This window comes from Prunus avium, chromosome 3, assembly GCF_965620075.1.
Source record: "Prunus avium chromosome 3, drPruAviu1.hap1.1, whole genome shotgun sequence".
Taxonomy (NCBI): domain Eukaryota; kingdom Viridiplantae; phylum Streptophyta; class Magnoliopsida; order Rosales; family Rosaceae; genus Prunus; species Prunus avium.
Genome location: NC_142286.1, coordinates 8,986,213 through 9,012,623, shown reverse-complemented (window position 1 = coordinate 9,012,623; position 26,411 = coordinate 8,986,213). Strand labels below are relative to the sequence as shown.

The 26,411-nt window shown below is 35.6% G+C and overlaps 2 protein-coding genes, 1 long non-coding RNA gene and 1 pseudogene across 3 annotated transcripts; 2 read left to right on the top strand and 2 right to left on the bottom strand.

The window, feature by feature from the left end:
* Nucleotides 1-1,570: 1,570 nt before the first annotated feature.
* Nucleotides 1,571-5,306, bottom strand: PNSB1 (NDH-dependent cyclic electron flow 1). Its single transcript, XM_021966184.2, has 6 exons — nt 4,455-5,306; nt 3,283-3,473; nt 2,833-3,090; nt 2,560-2,665; nt 2,059-2,144; nt 1,571-1,879 (listed from the first exon to the last, which is right to left on the bottom strand). The coding sequence occupies exons 1-6, from the start codon at nt 5,037-5,039 to the stop codon at nt 1,711-1,713; spliced, it is 1,395 nt and encodes a 464-aa protein (XP_021821876.1). The 5' UTR covers nt 5,040-5,306; the 3' UTR covers nt 1,571-1,710.
* A 635-nt stretch (nt 5,307-5,941) lies between these two features.
* Nucleotides 5,942-7,088, top strand: LOC148295568 (uncharacterized). The gene is made up of 2 exons (XR_015834632.1): nt 5,942-6,375; nt 6,830-7,088. It is a non-coding gene; the product is annotated as an uncharacterized LOC148295568 (long non-coding RNA).
* Nucleotides 7,089-7,495: 407 nt separating this feature from the next.
* WRKY40 (WRKY DNA-binding protein 40) lies at nt 7,496-9,768 on the bottom strand. The gene is made up of 5 exons (XM_021966179.2): nt 9,349-9,768; nt 9,175-9,240; nt 8,566-8,913; nt 8,337-8,453; nt 7,496-8,173 (listed from the first exon to the last, which is right to left on the bottom strand). Exons 1-5 carry the CDS (start codon nt 9,427-9,429, stop codon nt 7,823-7,825), a joined length of 963 nt encoding a protein of 320 aa, XP_021821871.1. The 5' UTR covers nt 9,430-9,768; the 3' UTR covers nt 7,496-7,822.
* Nucleotides 9,769-22,081: 12,313 nt separating this feature from the next.
* Nucleotides 22,082-24,011, top strand: LOC110763369 (CBL-interacting serine/threonine-protein kinase 5 pseudogene; annotated as a pseudogene).
* The last annotated feature ends 2,400 nt before the right edge of the window (nt 24,012-26,411 follow it).

Genomic DNA, 26,411 nt, shown 5'->3' with positions numbered 1-26,411 from the left:
TAATAAATAGTATAGACGAGCAGCTATAGTCTTTTACATATATATGTACATACGTATTTTTCAATAATACATTCGTGTTGAATAAGAATAATTCTCACATATGTTATAAAAATTATATTAAAATATCATATAGTGGAAGATTAATATCTACCTTGGATATGTTGAAACTAACAAATTAATATGTATAAGGTACAAACTAATGTAAATAAAAGGGTCCTTTATTTTTAAGTTTTTTTTTAATTCAATAGTATAGCTGGGCGGCTATACTTATTTTTGACACATGGCACTAATCAATAGAGGGTCTTATTTTTTTAATAAAAACTAGTACAGCCGCCCGGCTATACACCGGGTTTTTATTTTTTTCAAAAATAGACTGTTGTCACGTGGCGCCTAATCGCTGGGGGTCCTTTTTTTATATTAAAAATAGTATAGCCGTACGACTATACTTAGTTTTTTATTTTTATTTTTAAATGTATGGCCGCACGGCTATACTATTTTACACGTAGGCGCCCAGGAGCTGTGCGGCTGCTCTGTTTTTTTTTTCGTCAATAGTATAGCCGTGCGGCTATAATGGATAGAGGGTTTTTTGTAATTAAAAAAATAGTACAGCCGCACGGCTATACGTCGTGTTTTATTTTTTTCAAACATAGACTTTGTGTTGACACGTGGCACCTAATCGCTGGGGTCCTCTTTTTTATACTAAAAATAGTACAGCCGCACGGCTATACGTAGTTTTTTTTTTAAAGGTCTAGCCGCACGGCTATACTATTTCACATGTAGGCGCCCAGGCGCTGTGCGGCTGATCTGTTTTTTTAGTAAATAGTATAGCCGTTCGGCTATAATCGATTTTTTTCTACTTGTTTTTAAAAAAATAGGATAGCCGAACGGCTTTACTGGTTTTTTTAAAATTGTCTTTAATAAATAGCATAGACGAGCAGCTATAGTCTTTTACATATATATGTACGTACGTATTTTTCAATAATACATTCGTGTTGAATAAGAATAATTCTCACAATAAGAATAACATATGTTATAAAAATTATATTAAAATATCATATAGTGGAAGATTAATATCTACTTTGGATACGTTGAAACTAGCAAATTCATATCTATAAGGCAGAAACTAATGCAACTAGGGTCAATTTGGCATTGTTGTACTGTGAAAATAATCGCTATGAGAGAAAGCAATTTGGCATTTGGTAAACTTTTTGTTAAGTGTTGGTACTGATTTCCGCATAATTAGAAAATGATTACCGCATAATCATTAAACCCAGCGCCTCTTTGAAACTGATTCCTTCATAATCAGAAAATGAAAGTACCTCATTAGCTTTCCCTTATAACTTTGTCATAGCAATTTTTAACAATAAGTGACTTTCTTTTAGTTTACCAAACGGACTAGGCTTCCCAAATTTAAAAAAAAAAAATCACTTATCACCCCAAATAAGCAATGTCAAATGGACACTTACACGTTGCAACAACCGGGATTCGAACCCGGGATCTCCTGATTTGTAATCATGTTAAACTCAATAGGGATAATTTGTACCCAAATGATTTGGGACTATGTTCAACGTTGAGAGAATCAATTTTATTAATTGTTATTGTAGCTTAATGATCTGCTATACAAACTGAGGTAAAGAGTGCATATAATACAACATTTAAAATAATTTAAAAAAAAAATTAATCAGTTATCAGGATAACCCCCAACCCCATTTAGACTAGAGCTAAGGACACATTGAAAATTTGAAGTGCGCGTTTAACAGCTTCAGTGTCGATATCCTTTAATTGTCTGGTCTTGGATGAAACAATAACACAATTCTTCTTCTCTTCTGTGTTGGGAACAAATAGTTTCCCTTTCTCTTCAGAACCGAATAATGCAATGCTGCAAAACAATGACGTTTTCGAATAAATGAATTCGATGATATGGTGTATGTTTTGGAAGGAAACCGATTTGAAGCTCAAAATTCAATGGCAAATAAATAAGTGAATAACACAACAGATATGTGTTCAAGCAAGTGCTTATGTAATGTTAGCAAACTAGTCTTGCCATATGTGATTTACCAGGGTTTTTCGCGTGCGTTTGCAAGTTGGATAGCTGCAGTGTTAGTAGTTATTACACCAGCTGAGTCATTGATAAGGGCAGCAAGCTGAAGCAGAAAACAGAGAAGAAAAAATGAGTGAAAGTAAAGTGAAACCATTAGAATTTGAACATGCTTTGTGCTTTCAAGAGTGTCAATCCTGTCACCTCTGAAACAACCTTAACAGAAAAAGTCGAGCGCTACGCCATAAAGCTAGCTACAAAGCATGCTTTGAAATCGCTATTTAAAACACTGCTCTACATGGAGGATTGATATCACGAAACAAATGAGGTTTCTTGGGGGCAGTAGGAGAATAAGTGTCAAGATAGGCACAGAAAAATTATTTGTATGACACAGATGGTTCTCCTACCCACCCATATATTCACCATAATCACTCCAAAATTTCTCTTGCATGTCGTTTTTCCAAGTTCGGTTGTTTTTGCTCAACAATTGTTTCTTGGGAAATTAGCAAAGTTATCCATACCTGCCCAGGGGTTGTCATGAACACAATGCTGGTATCTTCTCCCACTACTTCCTCCACATTTTCCCTTTCTTTCTCATGTGGAATGACAAAAACTGGCCTAAATTCCCTGTTGAAACATAAAATATCAAATGCAATTCTACATTAATAACTTGCTGTCAACCTCCAACCATTGTTACAGAAAAAGAGTATATAAATATATAATATATAACTATTAAGTAAACATGCTAGCTAGTTCAATCTAAAATGCCTTAAAAGATCCATAAAATTTCATACCTTATACCACGAGCTATTGTAGCCCACACTTGGATGGGCAGTAAGCTATCAGCATCCCCCTTAGACTGCATTGAGGCTTTCGAATCCGATTCCAACCCATGAATCACAATATATTTTCCTTTATTTACACCTGCATTCTGATATTTGGACTCTACAACCTGCTTTAGCTTCTTTGAGATTGATACTTTAAGTGGGGGCAGAGGTTGCCGTGGCACATCCCGCACCGGTCTACCCAACCAATCAACCATCTGGTGATACCTGAATGGACAAACATGTGTGAATCTTCTAGATACAGAATCTAAAGGAAGTATCAAAATCATATCATAATATTTTTACCAATTCATGTTACTACTATCTTTGCTCAAAAGGAACATTCTCACTATTGTATTCCAGAGGTTTCTATATTTCCCAACAAGTATCAAAATAATCTGTGATATGTTGTAAACTCACATGTTATATCCGCCTTCAGAGAGATTCATGCTATTTGGTGTAAATGTTTCAGATAGAAACAATCCAGCTCCTGCAGCATTTACATTTGGATAAATATAGCTCACCCGTTCTCGGGCTGTTGTCATGAACAAGAATATTCCGTGTCCGATCCCTGCTAGCTTGGTTGATAAGATCATGTCATAATACCTATTCTGTAAAAACAGAGCAGTGTGTTACAAATTTTAATCAAGTAGTAATAATTATGAACTACAAATACATAATGCCACCAAGATTTAGCAGGATTCTTAAATTTGTAGTAGGCCTGTAATAATCTGTTTTTAGTGTACTTGAGTATGAAAGCCCCTTTAGTCGATCTTTAATTGGTCCAATGCCGCATTGCAGACAAAAAAGGAAATATCATTCTTGATGATAATCTTATTTTCTTAATTATCTGTGATTCAAGAAGAGAGAATCATTTGGCTGCAAAATATGAAAATCCTTTATCTGCTATCCAAGAAGCAAAACCACGTCTCCTTCGAGAAGCTGGAGTTTCTAACACGACACTGTAAGAGAACATCTCCAAAAAAATATTTCTTTGGAGAAGCTCCACCAAACAGAAAGAACCATGCCATATAACTACTCTTATAACAAACACAATTTGGCTACATTACCGATAAAAACTTTTAAACCTTGAAAAAATCGTGTTGCTGCTGTTGTAGCAAACTGATGAACATCTGCATTTTAGTTCATCTTAAATAAACTTAACATTGAATTGCACTGATTGAAAACTTTAACCATCAAATGAATCATATCTTTTTTTTAGTGAAAACAACTAATTCCTTTTTCAGCTTCCATTCATGCAAAAGCCCTCAATGCTCTCTCTGTTTTTTCTTCTCATTACAGTCCAATACCTCTTGGAGCACCTAACTTACACTAAGCATACCCAACCTATATTGGAGCACCACATTTTCCATTGAAACATGGTGGTATAACTGCAAACAAATAGAAGAAAGACAATTTTGGCAGGTATATGCAGAAAGAGCCTTAAACACTATATATCTTAATCAACATCACCCAGATAACATTCTATTTAAGCTCATCAATATCTATTCAACTGACCCAAAAAAGAAATTATCAACTTTTAGATATAAATCAATTACGAAAATAGTTTAAAAGAACAAGAACAAACCAACCTTAAGAAGTCCAACCATGTCAGTGTACTCAGCAGGCTCAGGAAAATGATCATCAGGATCATAGACATCAGCCCATCTCACATTCTTATTCAACTCATAAGCTTGCTTCCCTCTGGCAGACGCCACTACATCCACTTGCACACCCGGGTACCGATCCTTGATAAGCTGGATAACCGGAAAAAACAGCAAGTTCTCATATACACCACCAGAAACCACACAACAACACCTCCTAACATCCCCCCTCACTTTCAAAGCCAATGATGCAATTTCCACACTATACCCCATTGGGAACTTCAAGAACCCGTATGGATTATCCGGGTTTTCAGGCGGTCTGTCATCCTCTTCCTGCTTCCCCTCTGCAAAAAGAGAGCCATACCCCATGTCTGGGTCCTCTCCATCATCAAAAGGGTCACGCCAGGGGTTCTTCTTTTTGGCTTGTGTGTGAAGATTTTGCCTTTTTGTGCAATTGGGGTGGTCTGATGGGCTCAAAAATGAGAGCTTGGTGAAATGGGTTGAAGGGAATGAAGGTGTGTTGGTGAGAAATGGTGAGGGGGATTTGGGAAGCAGAGATGTTGTAGTGGCCATGAATTGTGGCTGCCAAGTTTCCTCTTTTTCTTTGTTTTTTGAATTATTGTTATGGGGAATTAGCAGGACCTATAAAACGTTGTGATTTTGTTGTGTGGAAGGTAGTTGGATAAGTTGGGTCCACTAGTTGGATGTGGGGGGTGTCATTCTTTCTTTTGGGCCCTCTCTGGACTGGAACGTGTTCGGAATTTTTTCGGAAATTTTCAGATTTCCCCGGAAACTTCCCAAATCCTCCGAACAACACCGATTTCTTATACTCTACATAATTTCTTCTCTGGTTCAAAAATTAGCAGAGCATCTCTTTCTAGTATGTTATTTCTCTTTTTTCTCTTTGGGTTTACTCGTATGTTTTTTTTTTTTGGTCAGAGGTTTACTCGTATGTTATGTCATTTCCAATACCTACTTTGATGAAGAAACACAAGCCCAAGATTTGCGATATGTATTCTCTTAGGCCCATTTCGTTCGCGGAAAAGATTTGATGGAAAATAACTTCCCATATCTTTTTCAAGAGATGGGAAATGGAAAATTCATTTTCCATGTTTGGTAATTTTGGGAAAGTAAACAGGAAATACCACTTTATATTCCTTTCACATGTTTGGTTTGTGTAGGAATGTAAAATAAAATGGTGTTTAATTTTCCAATTGAGTAAATTGCCATGCACCCCCGAACTAGGACCCTAGTCGAACTTAACCCCCTGAATTAAAAACGGTCAATTTCACACCTGCCGTTAGATTGTAGCGGATTTCACCAAAATTCTGTTGATATTCACACGTGAGGCTCATGTGAAACAGAATTGGAGGGCAATATAGTCCTTAACCCCCTTCCCACCCAATCCTCATCTTCCCTGATTGCTTGGCCCTATTTAACACAATCAAAGAACCACAAACAATGTAAAAGACAAATCCAACACATGTGGGTATACAAGAGCTTGAGTTTTGAGGAGGACAAAATGGTCAAGAAAGAGAGAGAAGGAGAAAAAGTACCTGAGCTGGCAGTCGTATTTGGTTTTGGGTTTAGCCATTGATACCTTTTGTTTTCTCTCTGTAACTACACAAGCCATTGATGCTTGGTTTTGGACTATTACCAACAGATTCACACATTAAAATTCATTGCCCCACCATCGCCACGTTGTTCAGTCACAGTCGATTACTCCAACGTCTAAATCAATTTGGGTAAAAATGGTTTAATATTTTAAACAGCGTGAAGGTTGGGGGTTCTGTGGCTTGAGACGCATGACATCAGAGCTACTGTTGCCAAGGCGGTGCTGGCCAGAGCTGTCTGTGAGGGAGAGAATACAACTAGCGTTTTCTCTTACCCGGAGCAGCTTGTGGGTAAGGTTAGGACCTTTTCGGCTCTCTCTGGTCCTTTACCAGCCCTGTTACCAAGAAGGTCACGGCTTTCTCTGATCTGAAGTGATGATAATACTTGCAGTATCTTCATATAGTGTAATGATTTCGTTTTTGTATAGTAATATGCAGTACTTGTATTGTTGAATTATTTTCTCGGTTCTGTAATTTGGTTTTGAAGGATTAAATATTATGCACCCAAATTTACATGCTACTGGCCATGCCGAGCCGTATAGGCTTTAAATTTAGACCATAGATATCTTTTGAGGAACAAAGTTTTAGGAGATTGTGTGACCGAAAAGTACAAATGTTTAACATGGAGCTGGTCAAAATCCTTCTTTTGCTTGCTGAAATCACCACCTGAGGCTGATTACATTCACTCAAGTTTTCCATGGAGCTGGTGGACTAACAAATGATCATCTCAATGGATCCTTCCCGTTTCAGGAGTGCCGACGCAGCAGAAGCACGTGAACAAGATCGCTGTTTCGAGTAACCGAAGAGAAAATGCTGGAGGAAGCTTAAGGATCCAACTTAGGACTAGAAAGCTATGAATAACTTGTTTTTCACAACGATAACTAATGAGGTCATTACATGTAAATTACTCCATTAGACTGGTCTAGCTCTTGTTCTCTATAGAAAATATATATTTGGGTCAGTTTTGTTTGCTCACAATTTATTAATGCAGTTGATTTTGTTTTCTTCCCCTCTTTTTTTCCCAGTTTCGCTCAACTGCCTCATTGTTTTCCCTTTTTCTTTTTGACTCAACGCAATGGTAGGTTCTGTCAAAGACAATGTTCTCTTTGAAAGCCTCCTCTGTCTAACATTGACCGAGAAACAAACACCGACTGTCGTAGATTTCAATTGGCAAAAGAATCTCACAGTAGTTGAGATCCTTCATCTGCTTTTTGTTTTTTTGGTCGAAAAAGATCCTTTATGAACTTAGTCGCACATCAACTATCTACACTCAATTCCGTTTTGGCAACTGAGCATCCTCTTTAGAGTGGATGCCAAATTTGGTAGGACATGTAAAAGAGAAGCAGCATTTGCAAGAATTTTTTGACAGAAAAACTGTTATGCATTGCAACTACAAAAAGTACATAATACAGTGTGTCACAGCTAAACGATCTAAGAGTTGTTTAATACATTTTCTTGGCCTCTTGAGTCTTGGCCATGCTTGAAGCAAGAATGAAATGATCGATTTCCAGAGCTACAAAAGCCGGTTTCCAGATCAATGCCTAGCTGAATCGATAGCCAGGCACTGCAGTTTATATAAGCTGAAACTCGGAGTCCAAGTATGGAAGAAATCTAGGCCCTAATTGAAGTGAATTCAAAAGTTGTCCTCTTTTCCAATGTTGTATTTACATATACACCTAATCTTCAAAAACCAGTCTGACCAAGTGAAAACCAATTCTCTTAATTGACTTCCACCATTCCTTTTCAGTAAGAATTATGTTGAAGTATTCTTCCTGAAATGGCTGCTGCTAGTGCTTTCGTGAAATCGGGATCTTTTGTCAAGGAAGAAGCCATCTGCTCCACCAAAAACTTTCGAACTTCCGGTGTTTCGGTTCTTGTTTTTATACTTTTAGTATCAGCACTGGACTTGGATTTGGTCAAGTCAAGAGTGATGGTAGGTCCAGATGAGGCAAGGGAGGTTGAGCAGGGGACTGATCCTAAGGTCATGCTGCGGTTTGAGCCTGATGTTGCTTCAATTTGAGAAGGGTGGGAATGATTGTGTTCACCTTCATAAGTTGCCACCAGAATAGATTGGTCTTCAACACTTCTCTGCACCTGAAGAGCAAAAACCATGGACAAGAAGAACCTTTAATTAATATGCCACTTAAAAGGGGGAAAAAACTGAACAGAAATCCTGCTCTTAAAACCAATTAATTCTTCTGTATACATAATAAGTTTTGAAGCATTAAGAGGGGGAAGGTTTTGAATTTGGGCTCACCTTCTTTTTGACAGGGCAGCTTGGAGCAAAAGAGCATTTGAAGTAAGCTCTAGGACAAGGATTATCCCTAGTAACTTTTTGGCCATATTTTCTCCATTGATATCCATCCTTCACAACCTATAAATACACAAAAAAATTGCTCAATACAAACCTTAAATTATTAACTAAACCAACAAGAACATTCCTCAGTGACATTGTATAAGACATGGATTAAGGACTAATTACTTACCAGGCTTGTTGTATCTGATGCTTCGGTACGAACATAAGCCCTTGAAATCTTTGCCTTGATGGTCTCTTCCCTTGGTTTCTTGCAAGATTCTCCATCACTGGAGCTGCTCTCAGAGTTTCCATTCACTGCTCCATTGATGATATTGTTGCTGTTGGTGTTGTTGTTGTTACTGCTTTCAGACTTTCTTTTCTTTGAAATTGGGCTAAGCTCCTTCTCTGGGTTCTTGCTCATGTAATCCAGTAACTGGCTTCTTAAAGAATTGTAGCTCTCACCCATCACCGTCAACATTTCGGTTAGCTTCTTGTTCTCTGCACTCACCCGTTGCAGTTCCTCCAATAGAGCACCACTCTGAGAACAAAATTAACAAACTCTTTAGACATGCAATCCAATAGTTAATAAATCATTTGATATTTAATGTCTCATATTTGGTACTTTAATCATCCTAATTTGTAAGACGTCTGTCGAAGATTTAGGCGCTTTCGATCCAATATGATAATAGCTTGAAAAATATGCTCCTAGACACATTAAATCCTAGTTCAAGGCCTTCATTGATATAGCCACAAAACAGAAGATAGAGAAGCTAAGGTGGAGAAAGAATTGAAAACAAACCTCTTCATTTGCTGAAAGCTGCCTCCCAAAGTCAATCAATATTTTGCTATGCACGTCTTTCTTGATCTGAAAACAAACAATCAACTTCTGTAAGTTCAAAGATAACTATCTAGTAGAGAGAGAGAGAGAGAGAGAGAGCGCTTAGTTCTCTAGATACATAAAGTTTGCACCTACCGGAGTATCATCGAAAAGTCGGAGAGGCTTGGTATTAAGATCCAAAGAAGTATCATCATATGCAGCAGATGAGTAGTCCATATCCTTTTGAAAACAACACTTGAATTCTTGTTTTCCAGAAATCCTCAACAGCAAGCAGGCAAATCTCTCACCACCAAGTATATTATATATATGACTCCTGAATTTGACTTTGAAGAAGAAGAAGAAATAATAAAATCACAAGGCAGAAGACTCCTTCACCAAAATCTTGACCAAACTTGGGTGGATGAAGCAAATATATAGAACCAGAAAGGAAGCTGGGAAGAAAGAGAATGAAAGATAAAGATATAAACGAGTAGTCTCAGTGAAGAGCTGGCATGAGCTTTTAGTTCCATATATATACTAATATATATTTATTATAATAATAAAATAGTGCCAAGAGACTGGCCTGGAGTTGGTGTGCTGTGCTGTTTGTATACAGAGGAATATTATAAAGACTGCAAGTTGTACGACATGTCGGTCGTGAGCGTTGAATTTCTTGGGTAGAAGATGTGAAAAGTCAAGCACGCCATATCAAATTAAATAAATAAAATCATTTGAATTGTGTTATGGATTTAATTTCTTTTTCAGCAAATGAAAGAATAGAAAGGGGAACATATAGAAGTTCTATATTGACCCGACGCTGTCTCTGTCATGTGTATTAACTTTTGTAATTTTATTTTATTTTATTATAGTGGGGTAATTGTTGGGCGTGGGGGGGTCTTTGCTTTACTTTTCTGTCACGTTTTCCAGATTGAAACATTTTCCACGTTCCATGAAATGAAAACCATGTATTATTTTTACATTGGATAACAGTGTATATTCTACGTTTTGTTTGCCGAGTCCAAAGCTGTCAACGCGGTTGTAGAATTCCCAGATGAATGATATGACAGAAACGAACTTCATTCATCACTACATTAGATGTATTGGATTCATAGTACTTTCTTTCGGGGGATGATTTTTATCATCCCATTATTTTGACGAAGGATATTCTTTAATATTGAAAAGAGAAATATTACTAAATTACACGTTCCTTGATTAACACTATTATATTCATTGAAAAAAAATATTCGTTAGGTTCTAGTTAAGTTTTGGCTTTTCTTGCCCCATTTGTTAGGTTCTTAAGTTGACGATCAGAGAAGGTTCATTCATTGATGATGTATTTAACCATCGGCTAAGCTGCAATTCATGATCAACAAAGGTAAATCACTCACAAATATTGCATTGCATCATGTTTTTCAATATTCATGTTTTTTTTTTTGGTACCTGGTTGATTAGTTTGGTCGACTAGTCAAGTGTCCTCAAATTTAGTGGATTTATTGGTCGGACTGATAATCCCCAATTTTTCCCCGTGGTGGGTTTATGGGTAAACTTTTTCTGGTGTTGACTGTGTTTGTAGTGTGTTCTTCATTCTTTGCTTGTTTGGTGATAGTGAATGAATGTACACACCTTGATTAATGTAGTTGTTTCTAGCACTCGGGAGTCCTAAATTTAGAATTCTTCTAGACTTGCAAGTTAAATTGATTATTTGATTGGAGATATGATTAATGTGTAGTAGTGTTCTTGTGTCTATGACTAGTTGTTGACTAGTCATATAGTAACTAGGTGTTGTTTATTATTACATATAGTTAATGTTCAAAAAATTTAGAGTTCATTTTAAAATTAATACAAATTTCTAATTATTGCTACTAAAAATTCCATTTCAAAATTTTTAAAATAAAAGTAATGATTTTTACCATCCGCCTACCCAACCCGACCGATCCCAGCTACCACCCCCAGCATTGATATCCCTTCACACGACGACCCACCCACCCTTGCCGCCGCCCCCACCCAATAGCTACATCCCTTCTCATTAGCGCCCCTCGTTGAGGCAATGTGATCTCCCCTCCACCCTAGCCTGCTCGATCCCCGACTATCAAATCACCTATTCCTTCTATCTCCTGAAGTCGCATGTCTCCTCCCAAATATATATATATATGGGTAATGATTTTCCCACTTACACTCCTTTTTCAGTTATAAAATGGAGTGTAAGTGGACAAAATTGGAGTGGGGAAATCACCACTCTATATTATTAATTTTATAAAAGTTTATGACATTTTTAAATGTGATTGTACGGAATGTCCAACATAAGCTAACAGAGGAAAACACACTATGACCATTTTGACATTTATGAACAGTATTTTTTCTCTCTCTCTCATACACTCTTTTTCTCTTCCTACAGTAACTTCCCTAACTTTTGTACGTGCTCATGCGATGCATGGCGGCTAGTGTTAAGAGATAAAAAGTTTCCCCGGTGACATTTAGACATTACATGCCATTATAGTCATCACATTCTTTTATAAAATGATTTATTAATCGTAGTAAGTTTTAAAATAAATACTTTTGAGGTTAAAAAGTTAATGTCAAAGTTGGCTGCTAACTCAACTCAAACTCATGTTCAAAAGGAGTAATTAATTGCTAATCTGGATTTTATCGGAACTTTTGACTTCCATAACCATATTGTACCGCAACTCAAACGAGACTCTTCTTAATCGGACCCATAGAATTAATTAAATCGCATAATGACGATTATGTGCTGATAAAAGCATGTGCATCAGCTGCAGTAAACTATTATTAGTAGTGTTTACTTAATTATAATGCCCCATATGTGTGTTATATATTCAAACAAAATACATGTTTATATTTTATAATTTAATAATATGCATGATGAATTTGAATTATATATGAATTATGGAATATTATATATTTATGCTGAGTGTTAAAGCATTCCCAACAAGTATATGGAATTGCCTTCCTTTTTATTATTAATTTACTCGTTTTTTTTTTCTCTTTTCTAAACTCTTCCTTCTCACATGAGTGCATCTTTTGTGGACTTCGCAAATGAGATTATTCCCTTCTCTTCCTCCTCTTTATAAATTTTCAAGGCTTCAATTGACTTGCTATCGAGGCTCAAATCTAGGTTCAACTAACGATGGGGGAGAATAATAAAGTGACATTATTTTATGTATTATTATTATTATTACTAGCCTCTCTACACGCGCTTCCACGCCTGCAGAGGCTTTTTTTAAAAACTTTTAAATTTATTTTAGAATTAAAAAAGATCATGGGTAGTTGTGTTCCATAAAAATAGGATCCATTATTTGATTTTTATTTTTATTTTTATTTTTTTAAATATGAAAAAGTGTGAATTTACCATATTATCCTCATTTAATTAATAATTTCAATTCTTAATATTTGCATTAACTAAGGGCATTTTCTGGTATTTTGAATGTTTCACCATTCTCTGCCTTTTGCTTTATATATATAGATTATATAGAGATGTTATTGGCACTTCAAAATAAGCACCACACATGCTACAGGAACGGTCACAGCCGACGACTAGACCAATAGAAAATGCTCCGTGCAGACCACTGACCTTACCTGGCCAAGGACCCAGCCACCTCAGTCCCTCACGGCGCTGTTGTGAGCTTTAAAAGGGCCAAGGGTTTCTGAAAATTCTGACGCCGTTTTCGACGATAGTAGCAACTATTTTCGTTGATCTAGGTATGTATCTTCATCCCCTCCTCATGCTCTAGCTATTGGTGTAAATGGTTGGTATTGATTTAAACACCCACGACAGCTACGAGTTTTGGGGGTGTGTCAGGCCAAACTGACCATCTAGTGTCGTCGAGACTAGAACAAAAGTTGTTCTTCTTGTCATTCCAAACATTTTGGGATGGGCCTTCCTAGGTGATATTGAGTTTTACCTTCACCGGAAATTACCCCCAAAACACCGTTGTCGATGGTGGCACGAGGGTTGGTTGTTGGTGACCTATTTTAGACCTAAAATTAACATCATGTCATCCCCAGCATGACGGTATGCTTCGATTGGTGAGATTTTATCACTTGATCGACAATTGGAGGTTTTCCTATAATGTGTTGTTTCATCTGAAACGATCATACCGTTGCATGGATCCCATTATGAGATATGTTGCTCCTCATATTTCCATGGGTGTGTAAGAACTTACGGATCTAGAATCAGAGGTTCAGATCTTCTGAATTGACGATTCTAAGGTTAGGTTAATGATCGATGCCCGATTGTGTGATCAATGACGATCTAACCTTTGGATCGTGACCAAACCTATTGAATGTGTTTAGTTGACCAATCGGTACCTTTAGGAACTTTCAGATCGAAAATCTTAGATCATGGGCCCTACTGGGCTATTTATCTAGATGATGGGCCCCACTGGTTTGGTTGACCGAATGCCATTCGAGGCCTCCTTGACCTTAGAGTATGTCTTACGACATGTTGTGGACCGATGGAAACCTGTGAAAAAAACCTTTGTAGGGCCCACTCTGCATCTAATCCAAACCTTTTATTTTGTAGATATTCATTCAAAGATCATCTCTACAAAAAATCACTTGAATTCGATAACAATTTACCATGCAATTAAATTATTGAAATTTAAGTACTTTCTTGAAGTACCATATTAATTGATTTTGTTGGTCTCAATTAAATGCCTTAATAATTTTCAATTTGTCTGATTTTTCGTAAGGATGATCTATGAATGAAGACTTTAAAAATAAACTGTTTGGATCGTTGAAAAAAAATCATAGAATACCCTAAAGGGTGTCATTCAAATAAAATTATTTGATGAATCTCTCAATGAAATGGATATATATACTTATGTGTTGAGATATGGGAAGGATTAGAAAAACGTTTTAAAGGGTTTATAAAAGGATTTGCCCTTGGGTTTTTATATACTTATGTTGAGTTTGGAGAATGTGTTTCACACATATGCATGACCAGCATATCCATGCTCTTCTTGTGTGAATGTGCATATTTCTGCTATGTTGGTGTGAATGTACATTCATCGAGCCTCCTCTGCACGTATTCGACAAGAATATATTTGCCTGCATGTGTGGTTGCCAGGATTTTCTCCGGCTTACCTGTTCAATTTGTCTGCACAAGTATACGGCCAGCCTTTCCCCCCATTGCCTTCAGATATGGTGATATTATCATTTTTCCCTGTGTACATATATGATTAGTTTTTCTCGTACGTGTGTCGAGATTACTCCACACATGTCTGGCCATTACTTTCCTCTGGGTACTTATTGGTGAGAGTTTTATACTATATTCAGTATTAGTATTAAGTATATACTTATAAGTTGGCAATTAAGTCATGTGTTATGGGTTCTACAGTATACAGATTGATGTGGAAAGAAATTGGTTTTTAGAAACATATTGATTATGAATTATTGTGACTTTTATCTTTATATTTTATTATTTCATTGATCGATGTGGAAAGAAATTGGTTTTTAGAAACATATTGATTATGAATCATTGTGGCTTTTATCTTCATTGATCGGGTTTGAAAGGAAATGGTTACTACAGTTTTCAATGTTTTATTTAAGTTATTTTAAGCATATTGGTGGAAATTTTGGAGTTTTGTTTATGTAAGTTGAGATGGATTTGAGATCGAATTTAAGCTTTGTTTTCCTATATTTTGATTACTAATTCAAAAACTACATGTGACTTGATATCTTGAGAAGCGTACCTAGGCAATCTAAGGTTTAACTTAGGTGCAGCTGCGAGGTCAAAGTTGTTTTATGTCTTTAAATTATAGATTTTAACGTGAAACCCGCATAATTTTGGATTCATTATGTGTTAATAAATAGGGCACTAACCATAATTTTGGATTCATTATGTGGATTTTAACTAGAAACCCACATAATTTTAAATTATGGTTAGGAATTGAATTCATTCCAATACTCATTTCTGGTAAGTAAACAAGTGCATGTTAAGAAAGGGCACTTTTAAGTCACTCCTTACCCAAAAAAATAATAATAAATAAGAGAGAAAACCATTAGGTGAGAAAAGTTCTAGTTGTCGCCCCCATTGGGGGTTAGTGGATTCATTATGTGGGTTTCACGTTAAAATCTATAATTTTAAATCCTCAAAATCATGAATGAGATTTATAAGGGGGAGCAGTTGATCTAATTCAATTCCAATTCCTTGATTTCCCTATCTAAGTTCTTTGATTCATGACTTCACCCGTTCGTGAAAATAAAACATGCATCTTTGACATGAGAAATAATCATATTGTTGGTGCACTAACTAGTTCATTTTTATTTATTAAATATGATCACTTAGTCAAGTTGGCTAGAGTGGTTTGACCAAAACAAAAAAAAACTGGTTAGAGAGGATTTACCCCCTACTCTGCACCCGAATTCAAAACTCCCTCATATTACATTAAAGTAGAATATCGTTTGCATAGGAAAAAAAAAAATCCAATTTAAGTATTCAAAGTGGATTTAAACTGGTTGATTGGGGCGAATAATTTTAGATAAAAAGTGGTTAAAGTTAGACTTTCACATTGTATAGTTTGATGAATTGGGCGGTGGCGTCAGAAAATGAGGTCATGAGCTTGATCAGATTGGGCGCTAAAAGTCAAATACCCAATCCTTGAGAAGTACAACAAGACTCAAGTTCCATGGAGACCATGACCAAATTATTAAAGGAAATTTAACTATAGACTAACAGTAGAATATATATTATTGTTGATGGGTCGGTCCATTGAATAGAACCTGTACAAATTGTCCACGCACGTTCTTATTCATGAATGGATTTTTATATTTTTCATGTACGTCCATATCCATTTAATTTCAAGAATTTTGACATTGGAATTCAAACTCTGTGGTCTTACTTCCAAGCACATGTTTGAGACAAATGAACTCCCTCAGTTCAACTTGCAAGGTTGATTGGGGAGGCTCAACTACTAAAAAAGTACGTAGGTCCCCACCAATTATAAACAGAGTTTTCTTTTCTTGTTTTTGTTCGAAGAAAGAAAGAAAGAAAGAAAGAAAGAAAGTTAAGCAAGAAGAGAAAAAGAAATAAATTCTAGAAAGTGATTTTCTCCGGAAAGATTTTAACGAGGCCGCCATTAACACGTTTGTTCTTATCATGTAATGTTATATTTGGGTTGAATGCGTTACCTTCTTTTCTTTAAAAAGAAAAAAAGAAAAAACAGAAATAAGAATTATAATAAGAAAGAAAGAGACAAAAAAGCATACAGAGAATTTGACCTTGACATTGACTAATGAGAATGTTGTCATATTGTCACCCACTTGTGTCGGCCATATGACAATGAACCTGAAAAATGACATCTTTTTCTTCTTCTTTAAATTCCTCATGGAATAAGAAGCTCCTTTTTTTTAACCTATTAGTAATTCAGTATTTTGCATGTTTTTTCTTTCTTTTACTATACCTCGTGGGTTTTGTCGTTTTAAACTTGTTAATTCTTTTATTTTATTTTATTTTATCAATTATAAATTTTTATTAGATAAACTTCAACAGTACAGCTAAAGACATCAATACGACATCTAAAGTACTCATTTTAAGAGGGTAATAAACGAACATGTTAATCAAAACTAAAGCAGATAAAAACCACACTAAAACTCGTTAATTCGTAAATGTCACAAAACAAGAATTAACAGGTAAGAAAGCAAATAATAGCAATTTATAAAATAATGTGTTAGACGATCTAATAAGAGAATAATTCGCTCAACCACTTTTACTTTCTTCTATAAATGAGAGTAATCAATGGCTCCTATCTATAAAATATCAAATTAATCACATCTGAATTAAAATGATTTGTAGTCACACATGTCTCACACACCATAAAAAAATATATCTGTATCAGAAGTTTCAAATGACAAGTTGCCCTTAGACGCCACGAATGAGGTCAGCTTTCATTTGGAGATGCATGGATTTGGCAAATCACAATCATGTGGTCCCAAATTTGTCAATTTTTCCAAACAAAACTACAAAAACCACGTTTTATTTCCATAATTTCTTTTTGTTTATTGTGGTATGATTGAAAATATTCTTTTCACTTTTCATAGAATACAAAGTCAGTCACGCATGTCGTTTTCTTCAATCTTTACTCACCAAGTGAAACAATTTTCAATTCCATAGCATTTAAATTACCAAAAACTTGATTTAAATGGCTCAAGTATTATTGAAGCCGAAATAGGAACAGTGCCTGTAGTGAGCTACAAAATTGTTTAATTTGCTCGAAGAAAGATAAGAAAAAGAAAAAGAAAATAAATATGAAATTGCCATGGTCTTCCAAGTAGGAGTTGACTGAAGACTTTTGGAGTGTGACGTAAATAAACTGCACGCTCACTTTGAAGACGTGGAACACAAGTTTTCAAGTGAATTGGCAATGAATCACATGTACACGTTTGGGTTTGACTTTGCTTACACTACTTCTTGAGATGGAATTTAGACTATTGTTGGTACAAATGCACATGGAGAAAAGGTATAAACAACTTAATTAGACGGTATGCTCACGTTTGGATTAAATTGAATAGTTACAAGATATTTTATGGGGATTATTGGAATTGGTAAATTTCATTCATAATTCAAAAAAAAATAAAAAAAAATTTCATTCGTTCATAATTACTCTAACCCTAGACACCAAACTCAGCTTATTAGTCTTATAGCGTGGAGACTTAAACCCTTAATATTTTGGATGGTTATTGAGTATGGGAGCCTTCGATTGATGAGCTAGCATACCATTGCTCATAAAAATTTGTTAACTGAGGAGCTATTAAAACGTAATAGCAAAGGTTTCTCATAAAGAAAAACCCTAAGAAAAATCTCAGTCGCCACCCTTTTCGGGACAATGGCCTCCCTTCCTACCCACGTCGCCATGAAATAGTCATCGTCTTTTGGCCCACACATACAAGGAACATGTCGGGTTGCATCGAATTTAGACTTAGTCAATGAGGCACTATGGATTTAGCCAGTATGGCTCTAGAGCGGATATGCACTTGCTGGTGTTTTTTTTCCGTAGGCTTAGTGATATAAGCCAAATTTAAGTAAAGTAAATAATAGTCTAGCCCTCTATTTAAAATAAGGCTATCTGTCTATGTAGAAATAAGCCCACTCTTGAAGCATATAGGAAATAGTAAACATGCAATCTATAACCAATAATTTTTTTTTTTTTGGTGAACCAAAGTGTGCTATCACTCCGAGTTGGGACTGTTTATTGTAAAGCTCTCCCCATGAGGTGTTTTTCACATGCTGGGTTTCGAACTTCGTTCCCCCAACTGCAAGAATTAGCCAGTATCTGCTAAACCAAACCCCTTGGGTATAACCTATATAAATTTGATTAGAAGCAAACATTAAAATTTTTCTTATAGCAATCCAAAATGCCATATTTGAACCTTCAAAGCCTAGAAGAAATAGGTCTCCCCCTCTAAAAAATTGTACCAACCTATCTTCAGTGGGTTCTTCAATCTTGGTAAGTTTTTCTCTCTTTTTTTATATTCAATTTCCCATTTTAATTGTTGTTGTTAAGTTTTTATGATTTAGGGTTTAGGTGAAAACTTTTGGGCATTGTTATATATGTTTTATTTTTGTAACTTGAATTATTAATTAGCATATATGATTTTTGGTGCCTAATATTTCTTGTTAGGATATCATGTCACATGATGATAAAAGACAGGCAAAGAGAGGAAAAACTATTTATTCATTCTTCAAAAAAAGTGATAACGATAACAAGGATACACATTCTGCATTTGATGTTGATACTTCAATTCCTGAGGAACTTACTCAACTTGGATTTCAAGTAGTTGAACAATGTGTTTGATTTTATATTTATTTATATTTTGTACTTCTTTGTGTTATATTTGCTCGTACTATTGTCAAGTTTGATTTATAAAATTTTAGTTACATTTTTTTTTCAAGTGAAAAAAGGCTTATAATATATCTCCTGTAAAAAATAAAATTTAGCCTACCGCTATAAAAATTCCTGGATATGCCATTGGCGCTATGGCTCCCTTTGGTTGCTCAAGAAGATGTGGAGTGGTAGTACTGCTTTAGTTTGTTTAAGTCTAATAATTCTTAAGAACTCTTTAGGAGTTTGTTGTGGTTTGTCTTATCATTAGATTGTTTTATTTCTATTTAACTTTGGCTTTCGATATGGATTTGTCGTTTTTGCCGTTGCACGACGAATCTATAGCAGGTTTGAGTACTTGTGCTTCTAGTTGATGAATCAAGGATTTTAGTCATCTTTGGACGCACATTTTTCAGAAATACATCTCTATATATTGACTAATTTTTGAGAATAATTGTATAATTAACATTGTTTCTAAATAAATTTGATCTTAAAAGAATTTAAGAATTGTTGCAAGTATCGAATATTACTAAGCCCAAGTGGTTAAAATCAATGAAGGGCTTGAATGCAATTAAAAATTTATAAATTTGTACTCAAGCATACAAAAAGAGGAATTTCAGGTAAGACTTCAACCCAAAACCTACGTGGTCTGATTAACTGGATTTTAGCAATTATGCAGAATAGTTAAATGAGGGAAGTTAGACAATTAATTGCAAAGATGGTGGGGTGGGCGAAACTGGGTCAAGACGGGTCGCTCTTTTCCACTATGAATCCAGCCCCTTACGCCTCCAGATACATGTAATTAAACCAACACCAACCGGGTCGTTCGGGTGGGGCATGAAAGACTTTGCCTTAATGACTTGGGTTGTGTTAAGTTTAATACATGCAATGTATTTTTTTTTAGTTTGATTTATAGGGAAGGGGGAGAGTAGATGAAAAGTCAAAATTTTGCTGTGAATACGTACTCATGTTATAATATGGGTGGACGACATAGTTGATATTTCTCATTTTTAGAAATTAATATCAATAAATATCAACTTTGTGAACAAATTATACCACGTTTATCTTCTTATGTTTTTAGGACATTTCGGAATTAATCCCATGACCTTTTCTGGACGAGCAATTGCCTTAAACCACTACATTAGTAGGTATTTTGCACAAAGCGTTGGCAATCCAACCACGCAATTGTATGCACATAGGAGAAATATTGCTTCTAAACCTCGAATACAGTGTATTTAGTAGGTTGATCAAGTGCAAAGTTTGATTAAAATGCAGGTTGAATTGCAAGTGGATCATGTTTTATATCGTTATATAGATATATGCGTGGACTAAATATGTCTGATGGGCCATGGCGACCAGATAAGTATAAATATAGGACGTAACGGTCAATATATCCATTGAACCTGTAAACGCAGTCTTCCGTGTTCTCATTCATGAATAGAGGTTTTTTTGTTGCCTTTTCATGTCTGCGTTGAATTAGATTATATATACGACCAAATTTACGTACGAATACTAATCTTGGAGAGAAAACAAGAACATATACGAACCAAATTAATGATTCGGTCTTCCTTCTTTGCACGTGTGTGAGAGACTGAGAATTCAGAAATTCTTCTCGCTTGATTAGCTGGACTAGATAATAATTTTCCAAATTTTGCTGAAAATGACAATTAAATATTAATTTGTTTGGTTTGGTTTATTATGGTGGTAATTGCTTAATTCCAAAAAACATAAATATCCGATTGGACTTGGGAAATGACCGGAGATTATTCTCGTCAACATGTGAAAGCTGTAAAATGATTGATACACATGGCTCTCTATCTCTGTCTATATATATATTGCCTGGAAGATAAGCTAATGAGGAAATATTTTGAAAATTAAGAATAATCAGAGCTTTTGACTTTTTCAATTTTCTTTTACAAAACCCCATGTTATTTAGAGTCGGCTCAAGTTATTGGAAAAGTTTTTACTCATGTATGCCATACTGATAATGAGACGGCTCCTTTAAAGTCGTCTTTTGTTCTCTTTTTTCTCATGTTGATCTAATAAAATTTTATCGTGTGTTTATTGACTAATTATTTTCAGTCACAAAAAGGAATCAGAAAAAAAGTGGATTTCAAACAAACCCACTCACTTGATAAGTTTTTCCCAGCAGCCCAATTAACAAAAATGTGGGCTCTTGTTGAAACCTAAAGCGTTGTGCCTTCTCTCATTGAAAAAGTTCGAAAAGCCCATGAAAGAGCTTTTAGAACTCATCATTCTAATCTGAGGTTGGTTGGATTTTGCTTGGTTCTACCAAGCCATCCCCCAAAAGCACAAGTTGTACACTATGAAGTATGAATCATGTCATTATTTACACCAAACCGTCCTTGGTCGTATTCTTTGATCACGTGTGGAAAGAGATAGAGAATATTATATTTGATCACGTGAGGAAAGAGATAGAGAATATTATGTACGACGCTAAGCGATTACCTAAACATAGGAATGTAGAGGTAATGATCACATTGGCCAATCAAACAACTTAAATTTACCTACTAATAAAAAAAAGTACTTCAACTAATAATCTTGGTAGTGAAGAATCATATTGACTTAACGAAATTACAACTAATATTGAAGCAACGAAAGTTCATGGCATCTTTATGTTTTATTGAAATGGCAAATTTCAGTATCTGACTCTTTCCAAAGAGATTGTTCTGTTTCGATAGCTACCTTTTAAAACTCTAATCTACTTATAAAAAAAATAATTAACTTTTAGTAAATAGTCTCCAATATTTTCCAAGAGACCCAAAAAAACACAACAAATGCTATGAGCCTTTTGGATATTTTATGATAACAACAAATTTAAGTTGCCATAACTAATTTTAAAAAAAAGCTTCCTTATTTCATTAAAAACGTATGCTCTTTCTTTAAAACAAAATATAATTTGTTTTAAATCCTATGAAAAAGCTTCCTTATCGGAAGCATATATATCTCAAGGATAACTTGGATAGTTTGCACCCAACTTTCTAGAGCAAAATTTTTCAATTATGATAAGAAGACTTGTGTGGAAGACAATGGTATTGGTGATTATATTTGTGGCAATATTTCCATGCAAGCCAATGGAGAACTCAACCATCGAAACGTCTTCTCCAAGCGTTGAAATGTTTAACATGACATGCTTTTATGAATGTGCAATGGAATGTTATGACAATTTCCATCGGCCATCAATTGATTTCTCGGTTTTTCTTGCAGATCCATAAAAATGTAATGCACTTATTTTGACAATATAAGTAGGAGGTGGATACACACTGGACTCTAAACTATAAAACCAGATCCATCAAAATTCATGAACGGAAATAAAAGCTTTTCTAAACTACCAAATATTTTATATTTTGATCTTGATCTTAGTTTCAATGGTGGTGACAACCATAGAGTTAAAAGCTTCAAAAAACCTGTTTCACAACATATATGCCTTTTGGTTGTTATTGGTCAACAAAATGATACTTGGTATCATGTTCTCAATATGATGCTCATTTTTCTGATGGTTGTGATTCATTTGAGAATAATGAAAATTATTAAACTAACACCTGTGTGCACAGATAAAGCTTCTTTTTATTTATTCATTGAAAACTGCATAAAAAGTTAGCAGCTGTATGTTTCATGAAAGTAAGTTTATGCAGGAAATACTACATGGGATAAAACTTTTCGTTTGCATACGGTCCCTACTTTATGTTGCAGTATTATTAGGAAAGTGCACGTCTTTATTTGCAAATTACAGTTTGACACCACTTGTGTGGTCTTATTACGCATGTACTCAAGGAAGACGTTGCTAGAAAGTACTTTCAACAACTCGTAAGCGCTGTTGAATTTTGTCACAGTCGCGGTGTCTCACACCGCGACCTAAAGCCAGAAAACCTTCTTCTGGACGAAAATGGAGATCTGAAGGTCTCCGATTTCGGATTGTCAGCATTACCAGAGCATCATTGGAGCGACGGTATGCTTCACACGCAGTGTGGCACGCCGGCTTACGTGGCGCTTGAGATTTTGAGGAAAAAAGGGTATGATGGAGCAAAGGCAGACATATGGTCTTGTGGGGTTGTTCTCTTTGTTTTTCTTGCCGGCTACTTGCCATTTCTGGATGAGAATGTGATGAGAACTTATACGAAGGTTTTCAAAGCTGAGTATGAATTTCCACCTTGGATTTCAGGGGAGGCAAGGTTGTTGATAAAAAAGGTTTTGGTTGTTGACCCGGAAAAGAGAATTTCGTTTCAGGAGATAATGAGGGATCCTTGGTTTCAAAAGGGTTCAAATTTTCCTAGGCCAATTAGGGTTCCCAATTCCATTGAAAGCGACCAAAACAGAAAGGATGATAGAAATGGAAATTTGGGTAGGTCAAGAAGTGGTAACATTACTACTAGTACTACAAAATATTCATCATCATCTCCACCATTTTTCAATGCTTTCGAATTCATATCGTCCATGTCATCCGGGTTTGACTTGTCGAACATGTTCGAGGACAAGAGGAAATCGGGGTCGATGTTCACGTCCAAGTGCTCTGCCTCCGCGATCATGGTGAAGCTGCGGGTGGTGGCGGAGAGGTTGAATTTTAGAGTGGTGTGTGAGAAGGAATTCAAGGTGAAATTGCAAGGGAAAAAGGAGGGGAGGAAGGGGAAGTTGGCAGTGTCGGCGGAGTTGTTTCAGGTGGCGACGGAAGTGGAGGTGGTGAAGTTCTCAAAATTGGCCGGTGACCTCCTTGAGTACACCAAGTTTTGTGAGGAGGACGTGAGGCCTGCACTTAAGGACATTGTTTGGACTTGGCAAGGTGAAGAAAATGAGTGTGAACTAAAAAATGTTGAAAATCTTGACTGTCATTAACCGTATGGATAAGTCTCTTCAAGATGGAGGTAAATAAACACTACCGAGGAAAACCCCTTAGATCTCGATCTTAAGGCCCTTTTCACAACTTTTATTTTATAATAGCCTCGATTCCACACAGTCTCTTTGTTGTCCCTATAATTTCCTCTTTATTGTCCCTATGCCTTTTTAATGCAAGAGGGGGCTATTTTAGAATTGTGAAAAAGGTTATTTTAGTCAATTTTACCTTTTTTTTTTATAGCTTAACTGTCATCAACTGTATGGGTAAAAGTTACTGCAAGAATTTTGGAATTTTCTATAATGCATATGTCATAAGTAATTATATTCTGATGCACAAGACATTCGAAATAATTGGATTCCACGCCTGGGTTATTACTTGCTCAATATCCTTCGCTTGAAGCTAGGTTACCTCAAAGCGAAAAGTAGGGATGTTCCTTTCTATTTTCATGAATTGGATGATGTAGTTGGAGTAGGATAGATATGTGATCTGAGATGGTTGGGAGTACACTGTCTAGTCGCTCTTTGATCCCCTTATGCTTGCGATTGAACTAGGTGAAAAGGGATCCCACAAAACTAAGCACACAATCTGCTAATGTAGCACTTTTCTGACTGGTCCAAGGTTGGCACCTTCTTTCTCACTATTAACAAAGAGTTCATTCAAATCACCAAGGCAGACCTATGCGAGCGATGAGTTCTGTGCTAGGTGGCGAATAAGGTCCTAAGATAGGTGTCTGTCTTCGGTGGAGGGGTGTCCATAAAACCATGTGAGTCTCCAGTGTTCTTTGTCACCAATCCCACCAAGTTATGCGTCAATATGATGGGGAAAGAAAAGAAGGATCATATGTGTAAATTAGCCTCCAACTTCCATAAAAAACATACTCCACCTGACCTACCGACATGAACCACTACAAAAATGTTGTTTAAACTTAAACTGAATTTTAAGGAGGAGATACTGAACTCAGGAAGAGGACGAATATATATGAATAGTTCAAATCACATAGGTAATTATATATAGGGGTTTATACAAATTGGGAGCCCTTCCAATTTAGGGGCCCTAGAAGACTGCCTTGCCTAGTTATGCCAAGGGCCTCCCTTGCTTGGAAATTGGAACTGAAATAAAATTGGTTATTGTGCCCCTGAGAAAAAGCTGATTATTATTGCCTCAGTAAGATAAAGTTGCCTGTATTGGTGGCTCTCCAAATCATGGGTTCTCTTTTTCTGAACATTGCCTTTGTTTTCTTTTGAATACATACTTTTGGTTTGTACCATTTATTTGCGCAGAATATTATTATGCTTGGAGGAAAATACCATAATGCTATTCCACTCCCCATCCGTTCGATGTCATCCATAGAAATTACCAGCCGTCCGATTCTTTCTCCAACTTGTCCCCCGCACAAAATCTAATCTAAAGTTATAAACCACACAACCAAAGTACATGGACGATGCTTTGGTAGACCACACCAAATTTTATTCTATTTTTATTTCTTTTTTAAATAGTGAAATCTCTGACTTAAACAAATACGTACAAAGTTGACCTGTCATTTCGCGATTCATGGGCTTAAAACGCACGACGGCCACGGGCTAGGGGAATTTATCGTAGATCTCCTCAAATAGTGGCAGGTAAGGACCACATAAAATGGTAGCCGTTGGATTCGGTCAAGATTTGTGGAGTCTTTGTCACAAACACTATTTATAAAAGATGTATTATGTCTTTATCAAAAATATTCTCTTTTGCAATATGAAATTGAAATATGCGCTCTCATCTATTTGGGGATAATTAATTCTTAGTCCAAAGTCTACTTTATTAAAGCAAGGAGAAAATTGTGTTTAATATTCTTTAAATATTATTTTAAAAAAAGATAATATAATTCTCACCTAATATTCTACTCTTTCTACAAATTCTTAATACTATGTTGCATTTATTTTTTTCATTTATTTTGTTTTGTCTCACAATTCTTTTCCTTTCTTCTCTTCAAGTCACGCCACGACTAAAAACTTTTTCTTTCTTTTACCAAAGTGCAAGAGAGAAATTTAAAAAAATATTTGTAAGCATAAGTACTACTAGGGTAGGAAGTTACAAATTCACATGATTTTTTAATGGTAAAGGAGTTGGTACGAGCATGGCTGGTCCTGAGATTTTGAGGGCCCGGGGTGAAACTTAAACTGGAGCCCTCACGTAATCTAATATGAAAATACTAATTTTTTTTCCTCATGACTTAATGTCATAAATCAATTTTTTTATACTTAAAATTCATCATCAATTAGCATGTAATAACAATCACAAATCAAATTCATATATATATATTTTTTATTGTTTTCATTTGATAAAGTTAAATATTAGTATGTTCAGTTAAAAAAAATAAGAGTTCAAGAGAAAGAAGAATGCATGAATTTTTTTGGGTTTTGTTTTGAGTGGAAGAAAGTACTTTTTTTTTATAAAAAAAGGAGAAAGAATATGGATGTGATATATATTGCTATCAGTTTAGTTGGATCTTTCCCCTTTTTTCACGTGCTTCTTTTTTAAAACTA

What these genes read in the sequence shown, in the direction of transcription:
- PNSB1 (XM_021966184.2), bottom strand. Translation starts at nt 5,039, where the DNA reads ATGGCCACTACAACATCTCTGCTTCCCAAATCCCCCTCACCATTTCTC. An exon ending in ACATGGTTGGACTTCTTAAG is followed by an intron (nt 3,474 to 4,454) that starts GTTGGTTTGTTC and finishes CTGTTTTTACAG; the next exon opens with AATAGGTATTATGACATGAT. An exon ending in TCTGAAGGCGGATATAACAT is followed by an intron (nt 3,091 to 3,282) that starts GTGAGTTTACAA and finishes TTGTCCATTCAG; the next exon opens with GTATCACCAGATGGTTGATT.
- WRKY40 (XM_021966179.2), bottom strand. Translation starts at nt 9,429, where the DNA reads ATGGACTACTCATCTGCTGCATATGATGATACTTCTTTGGATCTTAAT. An exon ending in AGCTTTCAGCAAATGAAGAG is followed by an intron (nt 8,914 to 9,174) that starts GTTTGTTTTCAA and finishes TTTTGTTCTCAG; the next exon opens with AGTGGTGCTCTATTGGAGGA. An exon ending in CATCAGATACAACAAGCCTG is followed by an intron (nt 8,454 to 8,565) that starts GTAAGTAATTAG and finishes GTGTATTTATAG; the next exon opens with GTTGTGAAGGATGGATATCA.